Consider the following 27,627-nt stretch of genomic DNA (forward strand, 5'->3'; position numbering starts at 1 on the left):
CATTCAAAAATTTGAGGCAGGCCAATGGGTAATGTGGAGAGTCGAGAGAATTCCCGTTGGGCCGGTAGCATTTTAGGCTGATTACTATGAGCTAGCTGACTGATAAATAACACCAGTCTTCCTTAACCCCTTATTCCACGCTTATTACATGCTAAGGCTTATTATTTATTAACTACAGGGACTTCAGTGCAAACTAATGGAGCTCTTCTTAGGTGAAAGGAGTGTGTAATAAAACTTTGGACCTGCCGGCGGGCCCATGGTAAGGGGTATATATATATATATATATATATATATATATATATATATATATATATATATATATATATACATAATAACTATAATACAATAATAATAACTATAATACAATAATAATAACTATAATAACAGTAGATAGCATTAGCAAATGAAAAAGGGTTTGATGAGCAACTACATAGCTAGTATCTTTTACAAATTTGTATTAATTTCTTTCTAATGTTTCTAGAGTATTATCAGTCTGACACATTAGTGCATGGGTTTGCTTGGAAAACAAGAGCATCCATGGGTACTGTTTGCTTGTTTGCTTGGTTAATTGGATTTATATTAGCAAACAAATTACAACATACTTTACAACACATTTACTTTTACTGCTTAAGTGAAACTTTTTTCACAAGTGATGTTTGCATGAGACTTTTTACTTATACTCCAGTAAAGCTTCAACAGATCTGCCTGTCCCAAAATTCACACTTGCAGTTTTGAGTACTTGTGCATGCATTCATGTGCTTTTCAGTAAGAGTCTAAGTTTGCCCCAGTTCTCAAATGTGCAAAAGCCCAGTGTGCTAAACGTTTGCTTTCATGAATTGAATTAGAGCTGTATTGCAATAGTTCAACACATTGTTGACACTCTTGCGTGCTGTTTTGGAAATATCAGGAAAGATCATTAACAGCACGTGAACATAGCCAAATGCATGTCCCTTAAAGATATGATACATATCAGCACACTCAAGCTCTTAAGGAGAGCTTGCACACCTTTACATTCAGAAATAGGTTAAACCCATGCAAAACCACAAACTGCAAGGGCAGACTTATGGCCGTTCCAATTCTGGACAGTTTTTACAGCACTGGCACTAACACACCTGATCCATCTCACATAGGAATTGATGATTACCTAATGATCTCACCCAAGTGTGGGGAAATCACTAAATTGTGCAGTGCAAAACAGTTGTTGTGCCACTGGTGGGTAATTTCTTGTAATCCAGTCATACTTAGCCCTCGGCTTTGCAACAAGCAAGGTGAGCCTGCAGCTTTACATTATATCGAAGTTCAAAGGCTAATAGTGCTCCAAGTCGGAAAGCATCTATTACGCTGAAAGCTATGTTTCCAGAACAAGACTAATGAGAACCATCTCTGATTATAAGAAAGACGTCTGGGGATGTTTTCAGTCTTGCCATGTCTCTCCAATGCTTGCTGTGTTGTCTTTCTCACAGTGGGAAGGCTATAGTGTTCCTGACCCCAATTTCATCTCCTCACTACGATGCTCTTTGTGGGCGGCTTCAGCACCCGATCGACTGCTCATCCTGAATAACTTATCTCCCTCCTACACCTTCCTACCCTGCAGCCGGCAGCCCGCCACATGCCGCAGAGAGAGAGAAAGAGAGAGAGAGAGAGCCACAGATGCTGTCACTGTACCAGACTATGATTCTCCACTTCTGTACATCTCCATTCTAAAAGTGGCCAAGAATGTAGCCCAATTTCAGCTTTAGACAACTTCATTAATGGGATAATCTGTCCAGAAAAACATAATTCAAAGAATTTTCCTTTCACCACAAATGAAGTTTATCCGATAAGACATGTTTGACATCAGTAGCTTCTTTTTAATGGAAGCTACAAAGGCTAATGCAGCTAACAAGTACTAGAAGCTTGTATTCTACCAATTATACATTATACATTATACAAACCTATTGCCTAAATTATCAAATGAACAAGGTTAAGTCGTTAAGTAATCTCAGATAGACTTGCACATGATTTCAGGCATCGTATGACATACTGTTATCTCTAAAAATGGCAATAAGTGTGGACAAAATTCAAGCTAGTTTTTAGCTATACGAGGTACTTTTGTCCGTTTTAAGCAACTTAAACATGTCTAGGCTGATCCATTACACTTGGCATACAAGAAAAATTCCATTTATTCCAAATTCCAAAATTTATTTAAGATTCTTTTTGGTGAACTATTGCTTTAAAATATGCAGAACCTCTCAGAATCTCAGAACAGGCTGTGCTAGGCAAGAAACTTCCATGTCAAGTGGTTCTCCACTGCAGCCCTGGGAGATTTCTGTACAATTTAGTGTTCCCCTTGCTCTAACACACCTGATTCGACACATCAGCTAATTAGCGAGTCCTTCGAGAGGTGAATCAGGTGTGCTGGAGTACGGAAGAATCCCATTAGGAATAAAAAGCAAACTGTGCAGTGCAAAGCCCCCCTGGGACGGGGATTGAAACCAGTTCTCGGTGAGAGAGAGCCGCAAAATGCTGAGGGTTAAGCCTTTGAGAATACACAAGTTTCTACATAACAGTAGTATCTACAGCCCAAGAATCATTATTAAGCATGTTCACAAAAACAGAATGCTTGCCACTGTTCTTTTAGAGTGTAGTGACTTCATCTTTATGAAGGTGGTCATGCAATTTTCTCCAGGAACTGATATGCAACGACTCTCACCTGGTCTTCACTTCATGTTAATGCATGCCTTGTTTTGGGTGCTCAAATTCTGAGGGAAAGAGACTCCCAACAAATCAACATTAAGTCATTATGCACGCTTCTCCGCCTTACGATTTTATTTCCAGGAGTCACGGTGTTCATTTTCAAATTGTTCAGGAAATGCGACCTAATTTTCGTGAAAGACTGCCTGAACATGAAAAAGGCAAGAGCTTCTTTGAGGAGTAGAATTAGATTCGTGAACTCTTGTCCTCCCTCTCGAAGAATGCCGCTTTATTGAAGATGTGTTTTGTTTATCAAGTGTTTACTTTAAAACGCTTTTGAGATACTCTGATATGATGATTGCTGAAAAATGCCCTTGTTTTCCTCACGTTTCTTTAGAGAGGTTGAGTCTGTAATTTGAAGACTGTATATGAAATTACTGCTATTTTGCAGGTGCAGCATTAACAAAACAAAGACTGACTCTTGAACTTTATACCAGCTCAGGTATGTACATGAATCCCTGCCCTCACATATCCATCTGCTATTAGATGGGTCTTGAACTAATAAGATGTTAAAGTACACATTTAAAATGATGGTTCTTTAAGGGTTCTTTAGTAACAAAAATGGTTCTAAATATTGTCCTTCATGTACATATGTGTGGTAAATCTTAGCCTCAAATTAATCATTGATACTTTTCTTCATTTTCACTCCCACTTCTTCTCCGAAAGTATTGATGGGTTCCTAACTCACGGTGGTGGAAAGAGATTGAAATGGTACAGCATATGCAGCCTGCCTTTTTATAGCATTTTTATCCACATGGTTCCACGTATTGATGTTCAGTTACACTTGGGTGAAGAACATTGGCTTTAGACTGACCACTGAGTTTGACTTCACTCTATTTTTTACACTCCATCCAACATTTTACCATTCCCTGCCTGATGTGTTATGCTTGTAAGTCCCAGAATACTGCACAGTAAGCTAGTCCTCAGAGATCTTTTTCTCTTGGACTTCGCATATTTGCATTCATGGTCATAGTTCTCCTGCTTTGAGAAATGTTCCAACTCAGAGAGGTAGTGCAGTGTCTTCTGAACTGCTTCCAGTAACTATAATTAAAGGTGACCTGCTCAATACAGGCTTCCAAAGGAGTTCTCTTCATGTGGGCTGAGCACAGTGATCAATCATCCAGTTATAGTCTAATCCAATAGTTGAAATGAATGACCTTATTTTTTGCAGTACATTAAAATAAAGAGTTATCTTTAAACATAACTTATTTAAGCAAAAGTGTTGCTTAATGAACTGGCTGATAATGTGGTTTCCTTTGGGAATTGAATAAAATCAGCAGACAGACATCAACCTAGAATCATTCCTGGAAGGTGAAATCTGGGGTCAAGTGCACAAGTGGTCAATAGCGTGGGAGTGGTGGGAAGGATTTGCTGTTGTAGTGGAGTTAAAGGGGTTTACAGATAAGGCACCCATCAGTAAATTCTCAAATGATGACTGAAAGTGCCCAAAGTCATCTTATCTCTCTTTTATTTAATACTTCGTTCCAAAAGGGAGGAACTTTGGTAGGCTGGCCACTTCTGGGACTGTTCAGAGCTGTCCTCTCCGTCATTTTCCATTCCAGTTTACTCCATTAGTCTCCATTTGGTGGTGGCTCTCACTATGGTTCGCTGAAGTACCAGAGACTTAGAAATGGTTTTGTAACCCTTTCCCAACTGATAGAATTCTATAACTTTCGTTCTCATCTCTTCCAGAGTTTCTTTTGATCGTGGCTGCATAGTGTGCTGCTTGTTGAAACATTTAGCCTCTTTCACATTGCTGGAAATGTTCTATTTAGGTAATGTTTAGATTTAACAGGGCTGGTAGTAATCAAATCTGGGCAGGTCTAGATTAATTGATGCCAGATATCAACAAAAATTGGTTAATTGGTTGATTGAGCACCTAAGGTGGCAGTTACTTGGAGAACCAGGGCCAGTTAAAGTTAATAGATGTTAGCAAATGAAATGATCATTTAAACTACATTTTGTATTTACTCAGGTTGTCCTTGTCGTATTCAAGTTTGTTTGAAGATCTGAGAAATAGAGGAAATCAAGAAAAAACATGTTTTATTTCACGGCACTGTACTGTTTTGGCTATGTCTTTTGGTTTGTGTTCTATATGTCTGATTGGTCCTGATTTTTCAGCTTCAGTACACAAATACCAGACAGATAGAGGGATGGACAGAGGGACAGATGACTATATAAAGACCATACAGAAAAACAGATTGATGGACGGATGGACAGACGGGCAAATGGATTTATAGACTGATGGATGGATGGATGGATGGATGGATGGATGGATGGATGGACAGACGGATGGATAAATGATGTATAGACAAAAGGATGAATAAAAAAGATCAGACAATTGGATAAATTGATGGATGGATGGATGGATGAATGGATGAATGGGTAGGTGGATGACTATAAAAAGACCATACAGAAAAATGGATTAATGGATGGATGCATAGACAGTTGGAGAATGGACGGATTAGTGGATAAGTATCTAAAGAACAAACAGATGGATGCATGGACAGGCAAATGGATGGATTAATAAAAGCTTCATGATGTGTTGACAACAGCAACAGTGCTTTCAAATGCCCCATCTAGGCTAGATCCTTTGCTGGCTTTTATGATAGTTTTTATTCTGTTAGATTATTTGCATAAGCATGTACTAACGATGCAACAACTCACAGCCGGCAAGGAAACAAATGAGCAGCCAGCTGTCAAATTATTTTTGCTCCCCTAAATTGTGAGGACTACATATAAAAAGGCTGTAATTCCTCCACGGCTCACCTGATATAGATGTATATGCCCTTAAATTAAAGCTGACAGTTTGCACTTTAATGTCATAGTCATGAGTTCAGTACAAATCAAATGTGCTGGACTACAGAGGCAAAACAGCAAACCATTGCTGTCAGAACAAAACATCGTATCTCCCAAATGGTAACTTTACAGGACGAGGAAAAAACATAATTTACTTTTAATGCATGACTACGTAACCAGACTTATGTCCAAGTAATTTTGGGCCATTTCTTTTGGTCTACTAATAGTGAAATTTAGCCACAATGTAAATGACAACAGGCATTTTCAAATTAGGTCAGAAACTGAAAAACAACAAAAAATTAATACAGGTTTTGTTCCAACAGCAATGATATTATGTCATTGTCTGTTTGTTTACAGTATGCATTGTGTGTTGCATGTTAGAGGGTGAATATATCATCTTTATCTTGCTTGTCTTCCTTGACTGGGGGGAGGTCCTTTTCCTTTTTTCATTTCATTAAATATGGTTTCAAGCTCTCAATAAAATCTAACTGTGTGTTACTGTGCTCATTTGTATTTCATTTGAATTTCTTTAGTTGAACGCTTCACTGGCACGAAATATGGCAGCTCAGACCTTAAAATAGAGTACAAAAGCATTCTGCGAGTCAGATTGTACTTGGAGACCCTCAGAGGAGACAGCAGGTAGGTGAAACGTTGTAATTATCGCCTCAAGGCTCATTCAGAAACACAGTTTATTTTTCCATTAGAATGGCGAGTCACAGTGGGTCACAGCGACCCTTCACGGAGAACACGATGATTTATTCACATTCACACATTATACATATTCACATGCACACATACATGCAGGCACACACACCCACACACACTAAAAATAATTCAACAGAAGAAAGTATACAGCAATGTAGATTGTTGTGTGATGGATATGAAGCATAAAGAATGGCCAGATGGATGGATGGAGGGATAGATAGACGAATGGATAAATATACAAAGATCAGACAGATGGATAGCATGATGGAAGATGGATGAATGGATGGATTGACATATAAAGACCAGATAGATGGATGGAAGAATAGACAGATGCATGGATGAATTTAAAAAGATCAGATAGATGGACAGATTGATGGATGGATGGATGGACGGACGAGTGGGTGGATGAGTACATAAAGGCCAGACAGATGAATGGATTAATAGATGGATGGATCGATGGATGGATGGATAGATGGATGGATGGATGAATACATAAAGACCAGAGAGATGAATGGATTGATGGATGGATGGACAGACAGGCAGGTAGATTTATAGATTGATGGATGGATGGATAGACAGAAGGATGGATACATGGATGGATAGATGGATAGATGGTCGGGCATACGGACATATGGATGGATGGATGGATGGATGGATGGATGGATGGATGGTCGGGCGTACGGACATATGGATGGATGGATGGATGGATGGATGGACGGATGGATGGATGGACAATTGGATGAACAAAAAAGATCAGACAGTTGGATGGATTGATGGATGGATGAATGGGTGGGTGGATGAGTACATAAAGACCAGATATATGGAGGGATGGAGGGATGGACAGACAGGCAGATGGATTAATAGATTGATGGATAGATGGATGGATGGATGGACAGATGGATGAATTTTAAAAGCACCAGAAGGATGGATGGATCGATGGAGAATGGATGGATGGATATATAAAGACCAGACAAATAGATAGACAAATGGATGAACAGATCGACGAATATATAAAAATCAGATGAATGGAGGGACAGATCGATGGATGGACGGATTGGTGGATAAGTATCTAAAGAACAGGCAAATGGATGGATGAATGGATGGATGAATGGATGGATAAATATATATAAGCCAAACTGATGGATGTGTGGATGGATCAATGGATGTATTGGTGAATGGGTATATGAAGACCAGACAAATAGTTAGGTGAATAGATGGAGAGATGGTTGGATGGATATATAAAGACCAGACAAATGGCTGGAAGGGTATGTTTTAGGTACAGAGATGGATGGACAAATGGATGGACAGAAGCATGAATATATAAAGATTAGATAGATGGATGAATGGATGGATGGATTGACATAAAGGCCAAACAGATGAATGGATGTTTGAAAGCAGAAAGTCATACCCTGTCAAACTTTAAACACATAACCAAACCTCATATACCTTTATATAGTAGCAGACATCAGACAATTTCCTTTTCCCTTATAATACATAACTTCTGCTCTAATGTGTGAATAAGTCCACTTAACATTTTTTCTGCTGACCCCTCTGTAAAACTGAAAATCAACAAAAGACTTAAACATGGTTTAGGGGAATGACTTCAGTGCAAGAGACATCAGCTCAACAACAAAACATAATTGTTACATAATTATCTCTGAATGATGAAAGCTGAGAAAAACTCCTTGTCACAGTTTTGAGGCAGAGTGTTAATATTCTGACTGCCTCCAGCTGTTGAGTGCATTGTACTCACACGCCTGCAGAGGGAGACAGTGAGTCAGCTTTTTTACAGCGTCTGCTAGGTTGGTCACATGCCGCAGCAATCTTTTTTATTCGGCTTCAGCAAAAAGCCATTATGTTGCATTCTAAAGCAGCTTTATAATAAAGAAAGTGACTGAGACATATGACTGTTGTTTTGCTGTAGTGCTAGTATTGTCGCTGAGGGGCTGACCCCAGAAAGAAGGCATTCAAAGAGAAGATGATGGCAAAAAGGTCAGTCATTAAAACTGTCTTCATGATCATTTATAGTCGCACTGGACCACACAATTGAGAGACCGAGATGTACAAAATGTATCAGAATTTTTTAAAATACATTTGAATCACTTACATAAATGTCAATATGATGATCGATGTACTCATGGGTGATGCAAATAATGCTATATGTCATATTCTGATGGTGTTATTTAAATGACAGTGACACTGTCTACACACATACCTGAGTACATGTGCCAGTACATTATTGCTTAGTGATTTAAGCCTATCGCAACAAATATATAAAGACAAATTATATCAATAATTGTACATTTCTAAAAAAAAAAAAGACTTTCAAACATATAGTACTATGCAAACATCAGACACCTTTTCATTTATTGTATTTTCAGTCAAAATGGCTGTTGTATTTAACAGAAAACTTGTCTCAAAAACTAAATACAATATTACTTCAGTATTTAATGTGTCCACACTTTGCCTTCATTACAGTTTTCATTGTTCTCATAACAACTTGCTTTCAGAGTTTCAAAGAAATCTGCGGAGATATTTTTCCACACCTTTAAAGTTCAGTCTTAGAGGTTGTTTGCACCGTCTGATTCTCATTATATATTATAAATTTTGACTACTCAGTCCATAAAACCTAATGACACATCTCAGATTGGAGCCCTATTGCAATTTTTCTTTCTTTTTTGTCTATTTCTTTTTCTTAGTAAGGGCTTCCTTTCAGACCCATAGCGTTTAGTTGTCTTCTCACAGTGGAAGAATGGACAGAAACACCTGTGGGTTTTTTCAGATCTGAAGCAAGAGTGGAGCTTGATTTTCTCCTCTCTCTCAAAGATGAAAGCTTAAGCTCTCTTATCTGATGGTGACAGTTATGATGGTCTACCAGGTCTTCCACAATTGTTAGGAGCCCCATTTTCTCTGTGTCTTGAAATCATTTTTTCCCAGTTTTGAAAACTCCTCTGTTTTCCCACTTGTTTTCCTTTGACTTCTCCATTCTTTTTCGAAATGTGTTATCTTTTGTCTAATCTCTCAACTACTCATATTTAATAGCCATTTCAACCAGACATTAATTCAATAAAGGGTGGTCTCTGACATCGTCTTACCGGATTAATCTTATAGTCTAATTATAGTTTACACCTCACATGCTGGTTGTTTCTGAACTCTCTTTTGGAAATTTTGGAAACTTTTGATTTTCACATATTTTCTTGACTTTCCGGTTCTTATGCAAGTAGAACATCTTATATTTCCTTTTGCCATTTTAGGTGCACATGAGAAAGAAATTTGCTAGGCAGCTAAGGTGTTTTTGGGTAGTTGCTTTTGTGACTGTTAGTGTCTCTTTTAAGGAGAACAAAGTGTTACTGAGAGCTTTGGGAACAGCTTTTGTTATGTGGACACAACTGTAACTGGTTGGTTTTAAGATTGGAAGGATAGAGGAGTTAAGTTTGCAGAAGGTGCACAAAAGTAAGAGGTGGACAAATGAAATACTGAAAGATTTGATATAATCACTGTTGGAGCCTTTTGTGTAACCTTTTGTATGTAACCTATATGATTCCTGCTTGTACTTTATGGCGGTTTTGACTGAAAAAAAAATGTGGTCTCTGACTTTTACTGTATATGGACAGCCAATATTTTGTATATATAATTTTTATATAGGGTGCAGTCATAGCTACAAAAACAAATAATGTAAAAATCAAATGGCAAGCCAGTCTAACTGTACTGTTCTGTACAGCATGGAAGGAAAAGCTACCTCTCTCCAGGCCAGCTCCCATCACAGAGCGTCCTCTGAAACTCGCCTCGCATTTGATCCACTGCGGAGGTGATGGAGGGACAGGCCTGGAGGAGAGCGATGAAAAGGATCCGAGTGAAAATTAAATGGCTGTGTCTGGCCGTCAGCTCAGCAGGGGCTTGGGGTTAATCAGAGAGGGAGAGCGAGAAAGACAGAGAGAGAGAGAGAGAGAGAGGGAGAGAGAGAGAGGGGGAGAGAGAGAGAGAGAGAGAAATCTATTCATACTGAAGGACACAGGGACATCAGAGCTGGGTAAAGTGGCCTGGTTGCTCGGAGTTTGGGGAGACCTTTTGAACCACAATTCATCTATGAGTCAGCACCACGGAGCAAGTGCCAAAATGTATGTGCGGGTGCTGGTGACTGTAGGGCAGGATTCAATACCAATCTCCCCTGAACCGGAATCACTACTGTGTCAATGAAACTACAGCACTTCACTACATCACTAATTAGGTCTTCCCTGTTTGCCAATTTATCAACAGAAGGACAGTGTGCACATTTATTGAGCCACAGAACGCCATCACAAATATGCACAAATGTGTGATCAATGTGCCCATCTATTGAGCCTACACAGCACCATGAAAATGCCATGGATCATTTGGAGTAATGGTGTACTTTGGTTAAAAATGACATTACCAGGCAATAGTTTGAAGAAAAAAATGCCTCAAGCATGAAAATATAGAGCTCAAGCATGTGAGCCAGAAAGTGTATGTAAATATTCGTAACTTATACTTTACTGCCCTCTTGTGGCAAGAGCACAAAACGCAGGGAATGTGTCATTCCAAGCTCATGATATGTCCTGTCAATGGGAATCTTGGCACATTTTGCGTCTTTTTTTTTTCATAAATGTAATATATACTGAATGGTTCTAATGCAATTTACATATATTGATAATATTGATTCCCAGAACCTAAAAGAACAAAAATCTCATTTGCAAATTGATTCTGATCACTCACAATATTTATTGTTCATAAATTGATTATATCAGTGCACAGAGATTCCATTCATAACACTTTATCTCGACATCCCACTATAGATGCTTTGTAGATGCTAAATTTGATGCTTAACATTTAACATACATTCAACCAAATACCTATTAAATTCACTTTCATTTTACTTAACATTAATCCTGGTACAAACCCTAATGCTAATCCTAACCTCACCATAAAACCTAAACCTAATCCTAGTATAATCCTATACTAAACTTTGGACCTAATATTAACCCTATCCCTAACACTGTGGAAAACCGATTGTCAGTAAGATGAACATCTATAGATAATATATTGGGGGCTATCCAAATAAAGTGGAACCATTATATTTGGGGAAAGGCATCTCAAATAATTATATATGCTGCAATCATAATTCTCCCCAGTGCTTTCTGTTTAGAACAGTTCAGACTCCCATATCAGAGTGAGAAGCAGAGAATGCCACCAACTTCTAAGACTGAAATGAGGTGTGGAAAATATCTCTGTTGATTTCTTTGAAAAACCTAAAAAAAAGTCCTCTGAATTGACATTAGCTGACCACAAAATTTCTGAAGAAATATCTAAAACAATCTATCATTTCAACCTACTCCCAGTTATCATAACCAGTTTTAAACTTGATCCACATTTCCTAAAATCATCTCTTTTGTTCTATTAACACTCAAAACAAAACTGTTGGTAGCGCACCATTCAACTAAACCCTAGATCTCTTCCCTGTACTTATTTTGGTTCTTCAAAATAGCCAGCTTCATAAACAGGAAGCTGCAGCACTCCCCTACCACAGGAAAGACACTGTGAAAGTTGAAGAAGGGTACTTTGTAAAAAAAAAAAGTACTGAAGGCCAAAAGAACCTCTGCCCTGCTCCAAAGTCGTTTGGGTGTGCTCTATAATGGTGCTCTTACCAAGCACTAATGGTGCTTGTGTATAAATATACAGTAGAAATAAATTGAAGTAGTTGCAATGAGCTGGAAAAACATCTAGTTGTGCAGGCGTACTTCAGGACCAAGCTGGAAACCACTGTCTATATGTCCAAAAGCTTGTAGACATGCTTTCTTCTGATATCAATTTCTATAATAGAGAGACTCATCACTACTGTTCTGGAAAGAGTAGGCAAAACTCTTCTTTACCCCAGAAGAGAAGATAAACTCTTGTCTACACTTCTGGGAAGGCTTCACAATAGATGTAGAGCAATGCTAATTTGAACTGATTTAATTGCATTCACAAGAGCATTATTGAGGTCAGGTACTGGTCTTGGATGATTACTTCTGGATCACAAACCTCACTTCAACACATCCCATAGGTTTAGAATGACGTTCCATAGAATGACGTTCCAAAACCCCACAGGCCAAAACTGGGGACTATTATCACACCAGCAAATACATTATTAGTAATGACCATAAACCAGAGCAGTGTGGCTTTGTCTTGCCCCTGCGTAGACCTTGTCACTGTCTCAGGGAAATGTAGAAGGCATGAAAGGAAGTTCTTCATGTCAAGGAGTTCTTCATATCTGCAGACTAAACCAAAGAGCAACTAGCAGGGACCCTACCATCAATCCATTCATACCCCAATGTCAATGATCTTCACTCAGGTATCACAGGTTGGAGCAAGGCACCTCATCTGGGGAAACTGAAGTGTGAAGATGGGGACATAATCCATGTAAGCTTGCAACTTGGAAAAACCTTCTAGGCTCAGTGGTCAGAGAGGGAGGGGTTCCCAGGCCTAAACAAGCCAGGGCTGGTTACATAGAGAGGATGTTTCCCACCTGATGCAGCGCAGGGTGAGCCAAAGAAGCATACGCTGGGTGTGTGGAGCCAAGCAGTGAAGCAACAAGAGTCTCCCTTAGAGTGTCCAAGTTAATCTGTTGCAGCTGCAGAAAGGCACCAGCGCCAAAGGGATTTTCATCCAGTTAAGGCAGGGGTGCCCAATCCTGGTCCTGGAGATCTACCACCCTGCAGAGTTTAGCTCCATCCCTAAACCAACACACCTAATCCAGTTCTTCTTGATTTGAAATGGCTGTAAAGAGCTGGAAAAAAAACATCAACATATGTAGGGCAGGTGTACTTCAGGACCAGGTTGGAAACACTCTGACATAGTTTCTTCTGAAACCGATGGTGTTAACAGGGAGTTTGTTTTTCCTTCACTGCAGTAACAGCATCGACTCTTCTGGGAAAGCATTACGCAAGATGTTGGAAAATTGTTGTGAGGATTTGATTACATTCAGTTGCTAGCGAGATCAGGTCCTGATGTTGAATGATTAGTTCTGAAAACATCACTCCAAGTCATCCCAGTGGTGTTAAGTTCCACAGCTCCACAGGCCAGTACTGGGTACAGAGCTAAATGCAGAGTTTAGCTCTATCCCTAAACGAGCACATTTGATCCAGGTAATGAAGGTCTATCGCCAGCTGTGTTGGATCTGAATGTTCAAGGGATCCCAGGATAAGGATTGAGTACCCCTGTGTTAAGGTGTTGCCATTGGAATAACCTGACCATTTACATTTACAACATTTGGCAGACAGACTTACAATGGTAAGTACAATAGTCCTTTGTTGTCTACTTGGAAAATGTAGCCTTTGCTTTGTTGTCCACTTGGGAAAAGTCCAAAGGTACTCCTGAGCTAAGACACTACCAGAGACCCCTAAAACCATTATACCTCACTCAATCCATGAGATGATGTTAGGCATCACAGTTCTACTAGTGCAGCGAGGGTAGTGGTACTTCCTATGCAGCAAGGAATGCAATACAGTGCTGTGAAAAAGTATTTCTGATTTCTTTTATTTTGGCATATTTGTTACCTTAAATGGCTTTACATCGCATACAAAATGTGATATAATACAAGGAGAAAATGAGGAAATACAAAACACAATTTTCAAATGATCATTTCATTTATTGAACAAAAACATTTTTCCAACACCTATGTCGCCCATGTGAAAAAAGTAATTGCCCCCCAACCTTAACTTAATAACTGGCTGCAGCTGCTTAAGCAGCAATAACTGAAGCCAAACACTTCCTATAAGTGGAGATCAGTCATTCATATCACTGTGGAGGAATTTCAGCCCACTCTTCTTTGCAGAATTGTTTTAATTGGATGGCCTTTGAGCATGAACTGCCTGTTTATGGTCTTGCCACAGCATGGGAGTCCAAGTTAAGATATTGACTTTTGCTGCACTGTTTCTAGTGGTCAACAAAATACAAAGTAAAAGAATAAAAAAGAAGTTAGCTATGTGGGCTAAATGTTTGCGACCAGTGTTGGTCTAGTTATGCGCTCTTTCACTATTACAGCCGTATTTTTATTATAACAGTGACCTCTCTGTTATTCATAAATTGTCAGAAATGACTTGCACTGCTTCACTATTACTCTCTATGTAGCTTAGCTTACATTAATGCAGCTCTTGTAGATAGTTAGGTAGCTTATACTTTTTTGGCATTATAGTGCACATGCATGTAAAAAGGCACCCTTTTTTGAGCACCCTCAGGAAGGTTCTGCCTTGATTCTAAGTGCTGTACATATAGACTTTAAAATCAAAATCCAGGTTGGATAGTAGAATGAAGCAGAAAAGATGTGGGGAAAACAACGGGTCTTCAGCTAGTATGATGGTACCAGGACTCTGTCTTTTGCTGGAGAGGCAAAGTATGTTTGTTGTCCACTAGGTGGCAGATATCAGCCACAGAGTCTGTAGAGGTAAATCACTGCGAATGAAGTGGTTTTGATAGAACATTTGGTAACACTTTAATGGAGGCCTGCTACATAACATTGACATAACCATGCCATAAATTTGTCATGGAAAATTGTGTCCACTGTCATCTGAAGTGCCATGACAGATGTCATACTGTTGGATGTCATGATGGCTAACTAACACAAATTAGGTTAGTAAACTGCTGTAATAGTCCTGTAATTGCCAAGTATATGATGTTACAATAGCAGTGTCCTACAGAATTGGACTTAAGGAGATGGGCTGGCTTTGTTGCGTCCATGATGGTTCCAAAGTTGATGAACAGACCTCTTTCACTGCCCCCAGACAAACCAAAGAAGCCTCAGATTACTCTCCTTGGCCTCTTCCTGTCTCACATGGGTCAGGAAGAGGGTAATTTACCCTGTTTCATCAGAAAGCTAGCCAGTAGCATCTTGCTGTCTTAAAGTTATAGTTTCAGCATCTGGAAACTGAGGCTTGAGATTATTTCTGGAGGAGCCTGGGGTTAAATGCTTTACACAACAGCTGTGCACAGTATCTTAACTATTTCTTTCTCCAGTGGGACCTCTTAGCATTTCTTGTCCTTTCCAGGGCACAGTGCTGAGTAGAGGCTTGAAAGAACACCCCTGGGGTTAAGTGCCTTGGACAGGAATATGACAGCGGTAGTTCAAGAAGTGACCACTAAACCTTCAGTACCAGGTCAATACTCCTGCTGCCCAGTATGAAATCAAACAAAGACCCCTCTGACTCCACTGTGTTCCGATTTCTGGTGTGAAGCCCTAACCCACCGAGCCACTGCTGCCTGTTTTGAACATTTTACTCAGAGTCAGTCGCTAAGATATAATAATATGCTTGTGTTTGAAATGCCTCCCCTCTGCTCTCCGCTGTGGCCCATTTAGTGGTGCTCAAAATTGAAGCCACTTTGAGCCAGAGTAAGACCACTAGCCTCTCTTTCCACATTTTTCCTGTGGAAATAGGCTGTTTCATGTGTTCAAGTCTTTTTCTTTTTTGTGGTAATCTATAAAGTGTCCTATTAGCATGAAAGAGCAAACAAGGAATAAGAGTGGACATATTTTGGTATTTTACACTGAAGTTAGTTTCTCATCAAACATTGACGTACAGTACTATGCAAAAGTCCGAGACCAACCTGAAATTTGGAAAGAATTTCCACACAATTATACAGCTTTCAATTGGAATAAAGCAATTTTGTTGCTCCAACCTGTTTTACACAAATTGGCTGAACTTTGTCTGCTGTAACATTTCAAGCTCAAACATTTGTTGAACTTAGTATGCAAGAGCTAATTTAACTTATGTTGGTCCAACTTATTTTACTAGAGTTGGTTTTAAAGTCATCACTGCAATGTCCAAGCAATTTAGAACCCCTCCCACAATAGAGAATATGATAACAAGCTCTAATAGCCAACATTAACAAGACAATTAACTAAAATATAGAATGTAAGCATGCACTCAGGAGATGCCAGGGACGAACATAGAAGTAAATGAAGGAGAAAGACATAGTCAACATGCAAATAGATGGAGCCAAGAGCCAATAAAATCTTGTTTCCAGTCTGTCCAGCTGCTAATGGCAATAAACTTAACTAAATTTCAATACACTGATTGAAGATCCTATTTGAATAAATGAAATCATCACTTTTTTAAAAAAGTTTATTTAATTTCAAATCTTTATTTGCACAGTAAAAATAATTATTAGGGCCCAGACACATCAAGCTGACAAGTTTTTTCATTGGTAATGTTTTGTAGAGTGTTTGGCACAGTGGTGCACCCACTATCAGGGTTGCCAACTTCACAGTTTTCCCACCAACTTCACAAAATTATGAAGTTTTAACTGCCAGTGAGTGGCTTTTAAGCCAATTTTAGGCTGGAGATTTTTGCCAGACCTGGCATCCCAGCCCACTGAAGTGGTCACTTAAATACAGCAAAATCCGTTGGTCCAACTTATCTTACTAGAGGTTTTAAGGTAGGCACTATGATGCCCAGTCAATTTAGAACCACACCCACAATAGAGAATATGATAACAAGCTGTAACAGCCAACAATAATGAGGGTAAGCAATTAACCAAAATATAGTATGTAAGCATGCACTCAAGAAATGCCAGGGAGGAAAGAGAACATAGAAGTAAATGAAGGAGAAAGGCACACCCAACATGCAAATTGATGGAGCCAAAACCCAATAAAATCTTGTCTCCAGTCCTTCTAGCCACAACAAACATAGCTGAATTTCAATACATTGATTCAACTCAAAGATCCTATTTGAATAAATGAAATCATCAAAAAAGTTTGCCTAACTCAAAATAGCTGAGTAACGTGGAATATGTCCCATTTTCAGGACAACAGACATTTATTTTGGGTATGCATCTTGTGATAGCAGGTGGAAAAACATAATTCGTGCTGTTCTACTTGATTTACTTCGAGCAGTTTGGCATTTTGGATAATTACATTCTTTCAATGCTAATATTTTAAGTACATTTAAAAAATGAATTTGAATAATGTCAACTTGATTTGTTTGCAGGTACTTGAGCCAGTTCTACCTTTTTAAAAAGATTTTTATTTAATTTCCAATTAATTTCCCATCAAAATTACCATCAGGGCCCAAAAACGCCAACAAGGTTTTTTTATTGGTTGTGTTTGGTACAGTACATGGTACAGGGTGGGCAAGGGTTGTCCACCTTGTACCATGTACTGTACCAAACTGTTTCCCCACCAGCTTGACAAAATTATGAAGTTTTAACTTCTGATGAGTGGCTTTTAAGCAAAATTTGGGCTGGAGATTTTTACCAGACCTGGCATCCCTGCCCACTGAAGGGATCACTAAAATACAGCAAAATCTGTGAAAAAACAGGTATAATACTCATCGTTAACCAATGAGAGATGTTAGAAGTTAATTCAACTGAAAGTTTTATCTTACAATCTTTGGGGATTATCTTAACATTTATTTAAATGAAAAGCAAATCTAACATAAAAAGGGCAGGACTGCCCACTGCATGTCCAGAATGAGAAGTGCTGCAATGTTGCTAACTTGCTAACACTACGGAGATGGGTGTTTACATCATGATAATCTGAATGCTGTTAAATGCACCATCACCACTCTGGTCAGATGAACCCCCCTAAATCAATGTGTGAGAGAGAATGTTTGTGTGTTAAACAGTAGAAAAAATAACTGGTTGGCTTCTAAATTGCACTATATCGACAAACGTTTGTGGACACCTGACTGTCACACCTATTCAAGTTTTTGGATTTTTTTCCAAAACTATGGGGCATTAACATGGAGTTGCCTCCCACCTTTCCAGCTATAACAGCCTCTACTCTTCTGGGAAGACTTTTCACAAGGTTTTGGAGTGTGTCTGAAGAAAGTCGTGCCCAGTCAGTAAAAAGAACACCTGTGAGGTCAGGCGCTGATGTTGGATGAGAAGGCCTGGCTTGCAATCAATGGGTTGAGGTCAGGGCTCTGTGCAGGCCACCAGAGTTCCTCCACACTAAACTAGTCAGGCCATGTCTTCATGGACCCTGCTTTGTGCACAGGCATGATGGAACAGGAAAGGGCTTTCTCCATGCTGTAATGCTATAGCCTCAGCATTACCCTTCACTGGACCGAAGGGGCACAAAACCTGAAAAAGAGTCCCTCTTCCACAAAACATTACTGTCAGCACTATGCATTGCTGTAGGTAGCTTTCTCCTGGCATCCCCAAACCCAGATTTATGCATCAGGTGGCCAAATAATGAACCATGATTCGTCACTTCAGAGATCACACGTCCACTATTCCAATGGTAGCATTCTTTATCCACTCCAGCCGACACATGGCATTATGCATAGTGATCTTAGGCTTATGTGCAGCTGCTCAGCCATGGAAATCCATTTCATGAAGCTTCAATGCACAGTTATGCTGATGTTGCTTCCAGAGGCAGGCTGGAACTCTATGTTGACTGATGCAACACTCACTATAGGTAATTTGTATCCATTACACATTTCAGCCCTCTGCGACCTCACTCTATGAGGTTGTGTCTATCATTTCGTGGCTGGCCTCTCCATGATAACATTTCACAATAATAGCACTTACAGTTGACCGGGGTAGATCTGGCAGGGTAGAAATTTCACAAACTGACTTGTGGCAAGGGTGCCATCCTATGACAGAGTCATGTTTTAAGTCACTGAGCTCTTCAGTATGACCTGTTCTACTGCCAGTGTTTGTTTACAGAGATTGCATGGCTATGTGCTTGATTTCATATACATGTTAGCAATGATTGTGGTGGAAACACCTGTTATTAGGACACCTTCAGAGGTCTTATGTGCTCATATGTAATATTAAATACATTATATAGACAAAAGTTTTGGGAGACACCTCCTAATTATTGAGTTCAGGTGTGTCAGCCACACCTGTTGCTAGCAGGTGGATAAAATTAAGCACATAGCCGTGCAGTCCTGAGGCCTGAATGCATTGTGCCACCTCTAAAATTTGGTGGAGGAGGGATGATGTTGTTTTTCAGGGGTTGGCCTAGGCCCCTTAATTCCAGTGAAGGGAAATCTCAATGCTTCAGCAGACCAAGACATTTTGGACAATTGCATGCTTTCAACTTTGTGGGAACAGTTTGGGGAAGAACCTTTTCTGTTCCAGCATGACTGAGCCGCAGTGCACAAAGCAAGGTCCATAAAGGCGTGGCTGGGTGAGTTTGGTGTGGAAGAACTTGACTGGCCCACACAGAGCCCTGACCTCATCCCCACTGAACGCCTTTGGGATGAACTAGAACAGAGATTGCGAGCCAGGCCCTCTCAGTCCAGCATCAGTGTCTGACCTCACAAATGCTCTTCGGATGAACAGGCAACAATTCCCACAGACACTCTCCAAAATCTTGTAGAAAGCTTCCCAGAAGAGGGGAAGTTGTTGTAGCTGCAAAGTAGGGACCAACTCCAAGTTATTCCTGATGGATTTAGACCAGGATGTCATAAAAGTTCCTGTGGGTGTAATGTGAAGGTGTCCCAATACTTTTGTCCATACAGTGTATTTTGTCTTTGGGAATTTGCCATTCAAATACTGTCAAAATAGTTCAAATGTTCCCATCAGTACTTGCACTGGAGTTTAAATATGACAACCTGCGGGCCAGAGTCTGCCATTGATGTTTACTTCAAGCCTGGCTGCATCCGACAGCCGATAGCCAGCTTCATATCAGGGCCCTTAAGTACAAGTTCATTTTTCAAGAGATCTTTTTGAGAAGATCAGATATAGGATAATCCACATGCATGGAGAAGGGAAAAGTTAAAGTGTGAGTTCTTAAAACAGGAGTTCTAAAATTGATTAAATCAGATACAGAGATTTTTTTCTTAAATTGTAAGAAGCAGAAAATGCAACCAACTTTGAAACTACTTGGAAGATGCTGAAAGCAAGTCTCCTGAAAATAATGACAGCTATAACAAAGACAAAAGGTGGGCACACTGCTTGTGATATTTAGTAATTTAGGCTGTAAAATTGTTGGTTAAATAAATGATTTTTGCTTGTTGTTTTGTAGCACTGAAAAATGGATACCTTGTATTTAATGATAATGTTGCATCGGAAATTAAATAAAATTAAAAAAATGTAAAAAATTAAATAAAATGAAGGGCAATTTCTAGCTTTTTCACATTACTGTACACTTCTCTGTCTCCAATTGAGCCCAGTAGAGCAGTGATAGCCTTTCTGTATTGGCTTTCTGACTGACTTTGCCACGACTTTCTACCCTTGAAAGTTCATCTAAGCAAAGCATAAAAGATGCATCGCTGAACTACATCTTACCTCTGTCAGAGGATATGACTTTCCTACCCAACTTAAAGGCTTAGCTGATGCTTTCAAAAGCACACAACTTTTTTCATCAGTGAGAGAAATGGTCACGTCAAAAGCTCTTAACAAAATCCAGAGCTGCTGTTGAAAACCCTTTTCATTTCTGCATTGAACGCATTTGTTAAATCGCTTACAGTCATCATCCACTTAACCTTTCTTCTTCAAACACAATAATCACAATAGGCGTAGGAGCACAGAGATACAGCTGGAAAGTCCTGAATATCTTCATGATGACTAGCAAGCTCTGGGCTATTTTGTCCAATATGAAAATGACAGTTCATAGCTACAGGCAACTCATCATGTGTTCATATGTATGCACGCAAACACCAACGTAAACACATTCTAACTGTCCTAAAAGCGAGGCGAGTCCTAACATGACTGTAATATCTGACTCGAGGAGTGAGGTTTCCACCAGATTTGCATCCACTCTAGTCTTACAGTAAACAAGTAAAGCGTTTTTAATTGACTTTTTATTTATTTAACTGTTTATTTGAACAACCCACTTCTTTTAAACATTCAGAACCCATTTGATGGTTGAAATGAGGTTTAATCTCAATTAGGCCACTATAACCCATTTATCAAAATACATTTAAAACTAAGTCCATATTTAAAGGCCCTATAACTGATTTATGACCTGAAATAGAAGAGTTGAAATGAATGGCTGAATGCTGAGAAAATTCTAATCTAATTGCCGCAACTCACATACGTATTAGCACACAGATTAGCAACCTCTTAGGATACCATAGCACTGGCATGGTAATGCCTTAGCAACCACCTGGGATACTATAGCCTAAAAACACCTTAGCAGCCACCAGGGATTCTATGGCCTAGCAATGACCTAGCAACACCTTAGCAACCACCTGGGATAACAGTAACATTTTAGCAACCACCTGGGATTCCATAATAACAGCTTTCTCAAGCCAACTTGATTCAAATTTCTTCTAATTAACATAAACAGTATTTTACTGTGTGAAAAACACTGAATTATAAAAGAGTTACTTCCACATGTGAATATAAAGAGCAATAAAACATCTTTCTCAAGATATAGCATCATGTTTACCACATATTTGCAGCCTATTACAACTTTATAACATATTTGTCAGGTTTTTATGTCCTATTCTATTGCTATTTTTATTTTGAACTTGATAAATGATCTGCCAGTTGTCTAAAAGACTGCTAAAATGTCAGACTTGCTGAAATAGCAGAAAAAAGAGCCTGTGCAGATGAAATGCAGTCTACTATATACCAGCAAAATGACCACTATGGTCTTTCATACTAGCATTCAAAATGTTATTTGTCATGGTATGTATTCTGCAGGGCAGCACTGCATCCCTCAACCTCATACGTTTGACAGAATTCATGATTTTGTATCCTCTTTGTGTTTATGTTCAGTGTTCTTTCACTACAATTCCCAGCATGCATTACACAAGTACGTCATACGAGTAGTTTTAACCCCCCACACTGCAATAAAGAAGTCCACTAATGTACCACAGTGGCTATTAAATACAGATGTGATATCTGACTTCCTTCCAGATTTGCCAGCTAGTAAAAAACTTCAAACAGCCAGCCCACAGAAATCCACCAAGCAGTTGTATTTTTTTTTTTTTTTCAAAATTTCATCCACCTTCAAGATACATCATCAGAAGGTGGTTTTCCTAGTCTTTAAACTGGAAAACCTCATTCCTGAGTCTAATGTTTAACCACTGTAGGAGGCAAGTAGGCATGTTTACAACAGATGCCGCAACTGTTACATTTTTCATTTTTGCCGGCGCAGAAAAAGGCACAGAAACAAAAGCAGCATGTTTGGTACGCACTTGGTTGATGGTCCTTCAAGGGTCCTTTGGTGAGACAAGTTTATTTATATAGCACCTTTCACAAACTGCAGCCATTCCACGTGCTTTACAAATAAGAAAATACAAAGAAAATTCTAATTAAAATTTAAAAAGAGTCAAGGCACTGGTTCTATTTAGAACCATGAGTTATATATAGAACAATTTTATGCTTGAATGATTCTTTGCATGGTGAAATCGTTCTTCAGATTGATGGAGAATGTATTGTATGTGGTTCTATATAGAACCCTTTTGAGTTCTATATAGCTCCAAAAAGCGTTCTTCTATTGTTACAAGCATTGTCATTGTAACAATAGCAGAAGTCTTTTTAGTGTTATATGGAACCATTCTGGCGCAGTGGGTAGCGCTGTCGCCTCACAGCAAGAAGGGCCTGGGTTCAATTCCCGGCCGGGTGACCAGGGGTCCTTTCTGTGTGGAGTTTGCATGTTCTCCCCGTGTCTGTGTGAGTTTCCTCCGGGTACTCCGGTTTCCTCCCACAGTCCAAAGACATGCAGTCAGGCCAATTGGACGTGCTAAATTGCCCCTAGGTGTGAGTGTGTATGTGTATGTCTGTCTGTCTGTCTGTCTGCCCTGCAATGGATTGGCGACCTGTCCAGGGTGTATCCTGCCTTCTGCCCTATGACAGCTGGGATAGGCTCCAGCACCCCACCGCAACCCAGAAGGATAAGCGGTTTAGATGATGGATGGATGGATGATGGATGGAACCATTCATAAAAATGTTCTGTGTGGAACCATGTACAATAATTCTCCATCAATCTGAAGAACCATTTCAGAATCATTGAAATACATCAAGTCAAGGCACTGGTTCTATTTAGAACCATGAGTTATATATAGAACCATTTGCATGTTTAAATGGTTCTTTGCATGGTGAAATGGTTCTTCAGATTGATGGGGAATGTATTGTATTTGGTTCTATATAAAACCATTTTGAGAATGGTCGTATATAGCACCAGAAAAGATTCTGCCATTGTTACAAGTTTTGACATTATAATAATAGCAGAACCCTTTTATGGTGCTATACAGAACCACTCTCAAAAAGGTTATCAAAATGTTCTATATAGAACCATGTACAACAGTTCTCCATCAATCTGAAGAACCATTTTAGAACCATTGAAATATATCAAGTCTAGGCACTGGTCCAATTTAGAACCTTAAGATCTATAGAACCATTTCATGCTTAAATGGTTGTTTGCATGGTGAAATGGTTCTTCAGATTGATGGTGATCGATTCAATATATAGAACCATTGTAAATGGTTCCATATATTTACCGTGGTTAATTTACAATGGTTCTCCATCAATCTGAAGAACTATTTCAGAACTATAGAAATGTATCAAGTCAAAGCACTGGTTCTACTTAGAACCATGAGTTCTATATAGAACTATTTCAGAAATGGTTCTTTGATGGTGAAATGGTTCTTCAGATTGTTGGAGAATGTATAGTATGTAGTTCTTTGATTGTTACAAGCATTGACATTGTAATAATAGCAGAACTCTTTTAGGTACTATGTAAAGCCACTCTCAAAAAGGTTCTTAAAAATATTTTAAATAGAACAATGTACAACGATTCTCCATCAATCTAAAGAACCATTTCAGAACTACTGAAATGTATTAAGTCAAGGCACTAGTTCTATTTAGAACCATTATACACCTAAATGGTTCTTTGGATGGTGAAATCATTCTTCAGACTGATTTAGAATGTATTGCATACGGTTCTATATGGAACCTGTATGAGATTGGTTCTATATAGCACCAAAAAGTGTTCTTTAGTTGTTACAAGCATTGACATTGCAATAATAGCATAACACTTTTTGGCACTATATAGAACCATTCTCAAAAAGGTTCTCAAAAATGTTCTATACAGAAACATGTACAATGAACCATGTCAGAAATGTTTCCATTTCACAATGTTTCTAAATAACACAGAACAATTGAAGAACCTTCTTTTTAAAGCATAGTAGAAACTGGTCATGAACAAAATGAATTATGGCTGCTTTTCTTACATAAAATAACAGACATCATAAGTGGACAAGTATAGAATATGGACTCGTTAAAGTGACCAAAGTGAGTTTAAACTGAGACACTATTGACCAGTTTTAAAAAGTTTTAAACTAAGTTTTGAGAACCGTTGGAATTCGACATCGCGCGTTGATAGAGCCGTTCGCGCGAAACATCAAAGCCAAAGGTGGAACGAGCGACAGTAAACAGCAGAGCAGACCAAAGCGGCGCGAGGGCGAGACACGCCGCCTCACTTCAAAGGCATCAAAAAGCGCAAGTCACGACAGTTCCACCGACAGGAGGAAGAGCTTGTTCTTTTTCCCCGTGGCTGCGCGCGAAGGGACAGCAGTCGCCTCTGATGCGCTCGAGCTGGCTGGACGCGCGGCTTCATGCGGCCAAAGCGCCTTGGTCTTCTCTCGGTTTCACTTCGGACGGGGCGACTTACTTTCCTTAACATGCGCGAGAAGGGGCTTTTCGGCGCTGCGGTGTTGCTCGCGACCCTGCTCTGCTCGGGGAGGTCTCGAGGACACGGGTTCGAGCACTCCGCCGCCTTGGACGCCGGTGGGAGATACGTAGTGAAGTGGAAGTTTGATGAGACGAGCATCACGTTTGAAATCGAGGCGGAAACGATGGGCTACATAGGCTTTGGCTTGTCTCCAAACGGCGCCATGGCTTCAGCTGATCTTGTGATTGGAGGTGTTGCCAATGGGATACCTTACCTCCATGTAAGTCCGCTCGCTGACCACTCTTAACTTATGTTATTAACTTCTGTGCGGCACTGACCATCACTACCATCAACAGTACGACAATTGGCATCTAATATTAACTCTAAACTCTATACTATTACTATAATAATAATAGGTAATAAGAATAACACAGTCTTATGGTAAATATGGTAAATGGTTAATATGGCGTTTTGTCACTTTAATGCACATTATCAATGTAATAATTAAGATCAATCAATTAGAGATTGACCCTCATGAAAAAAATATGCTCTTCTTCATCTTCATTCGTTCTAATAATCTGTAATCACACAAAGCACATTTTTGGTTGAACTGACATATTTTTTACATTGTATGCATATTTCTTATGTTATTGTATGGGAATTCCATTGTTGTTTCCAAATTTCTGCCTAATTTAATCTTTAAGATGTAAATAAAGTAATTCAGATTTGTTTGATAGGTTGAAGTGTAGCATTTTGGAGAAATTACCAGCTCTGAATTCTTTACAGTGGTGGTGATAGGAACCAGTGTCAATGTCTACAACACAAATATAACTATTTATTTACATTCATTTACTTCAGTTTTTATGTTGATAAAATCTCAAAAAAGGAAAAAGGAAGGAAAGAATGTCTTAGCTGTTGATGTAAGTTAACGTAACTTAAAAAAAATATTTTGCAATTTCTTTTGGTCTATTCGTCACACAGTGAGATTTGTAATGTCGGCATCTGGCATGAAAAAAGGCTCTGATAAAAAAAAAAAAGTTTTTTGTTTTTTTGGGGGGGGGATGGGGGGGGGTATTTTGCCTTACAGCACCCTGCATGCACCTCTCTGCCATGATTTTAAAAATACATTTTAGGCAAATAAATAAATACATTCTCAGGCAACATATTCCTAACCATTTCAAGTAATCATTAGTGATTGCAACACTATTGTTTTCTGATTTATATTCATCTTCTTCTTTTTTTCTGCCAGATTTTTGTCCACTAACTCATGCAGCAGTTTTAGAGGTATCAACACCATTTTAAATGTGGAATGTTCGGTCTGATCAGGATTGTTATGCTTGTATATAGCTTTTGGATCAGACGTATGATTTTTGTACAAACTTTGTTAAATTATGAATTTTTCTCATAGAAGCAAATGGCAAGAATTTGTGCACCCAACTTATTTCATCCATTAGTAGCATCCTATCAACCAAGTTGGGAACTATAGCAACTGCCTAACAAAACCCTAGCAACCACCTAGCATACCAATCATAGCAACCACCTAGTAACACCCTAGCAACCACCTACCACCACCCTAGCAACCATCTGGGATACCCTAGCAATCACCTAGCAACCATCTGGGATACCCTAGCAATCACCTAGCAACCATCTAAAGTACGATAGTAACCATTCTGCAACACCCTAGCAATCACTTGGGAACTGCTTAAGCTGCACAGCCACTCTGCCTTTTTATATAGAAAATGCACTTTTCTAATTTTCTGTGAGTTTTCCGTGATGTAGCTTTTAAAGGCATTAAACTTTTCAGATGTCTGGTCACTATCACCACCACTGTAAACAGTTCTGACTTGATACGTTTCTCATGTCAAACCACTCTGATTGACTTAATTTACATCTTAATGATGTAATTGTGCAGAAATTTTGAAAAATCAGTGGGATTCCCTTTAAAAGGCCCATATCCTTCTTTCTTGCATTTTATTTTTTCCCTTGAGGTCTTATGACATTTTTGTGGTTTTATGCACCCAAAATGACCGTTTTCCAACCTTATCATTTATTCATTAGAATTAAACAGGCTGTTTTTGTTACCGTGTAACAAAAGACAGATATATGTGAACGACCTCAGTTCTATTGGCTGCCCTGAACTGTGCGTCATTCAAAACACTTAGAACTTCAATATGAATGCACAAGGCTTCTATAGGCTGACTAGGTGGATATATGTAAATGAGTTGGTTCTCATCACAGAAACAATTAATTCAACATTGCAGCATGTTTTTTCTATTGTGGACTGGGAAGTGAATGTTATCTTTGAAACTTTAACAATATTTACAGATCACTTTAAAGGCCAAAAGAGTCAGAGAAATTGTAAAGTGTTAAAAAACTCTTAAAAATGGTTTTACAAGGGTTCTTTAATAAAGGCATTGAACCATGAACACTTAAAGAACCATTTGAATGCATCAGTGGTTCTTTGCATGGCCAAATGGTTCTTCTCTGTGATGTAACCCAGTTGTTCTTTAAAGAACCCCCTTAAAAATGGTCTGATACACATCAACAAGGGTTCCACTATTGTTCTGAGTGAAAGAACCCTTTTTCAGCACTATATAGAACCCTTTTTTGCGAAGAGCGTATGTTGTTATGACTTTGCAATTAAAGACCTGCTTTCAGTTTGATAGTCAATGAGTTGATCTAAAAGTCCAGATCAGTAACAAACAGACCCGTTATTATGCTCTTACCTTCTACGTTTTCAAAGCAAGTCATTTTACACCCACAGTCTTTTATAAAACCACTTTTGTTACCTCATAAAACTCAAACAAGCACCTTTAAAGCAGACT

General features: G+C 39.0%; 1 protein-coding gene across 1 annotated transcript in view; it reads left to right on the top strand.

Annotated features, from left to right (window-relative positions):
* The first annotated feature begins 24,746 nt into the window (after positions 1 to 24,746).
* The window catches only part of moxd1 (monooxygenase, DBH-like 1), a 37,264-nt gene continuing 34,383 nt past the window's right edge, over positions 24,747 to 27,627 (top strand). The window contains 1 exon segment of the mRNA XM_036562737.1: positions 24,747 to 25,082. Within this exon segment, the coding sequence (XP_036418630.1) occupies positions 24,747 to 25,082 (336 nt within the window).

The sequence above is a fragment of the Colossoma macropomum genome, unplaced genomic scaffold (genome assembly GCF_904425465.1).
Source record: "Colossoma macropomum unplaced genomic scaffold, Colossoma_macropomum, whole genome shotgun sequence".
Lineage (NCBI taxonomy): Eukaryota > Metazoa > Chordata > Actinopteri > Characiformes > Serrasalmidae > Colossoma > Colossoma macropomum.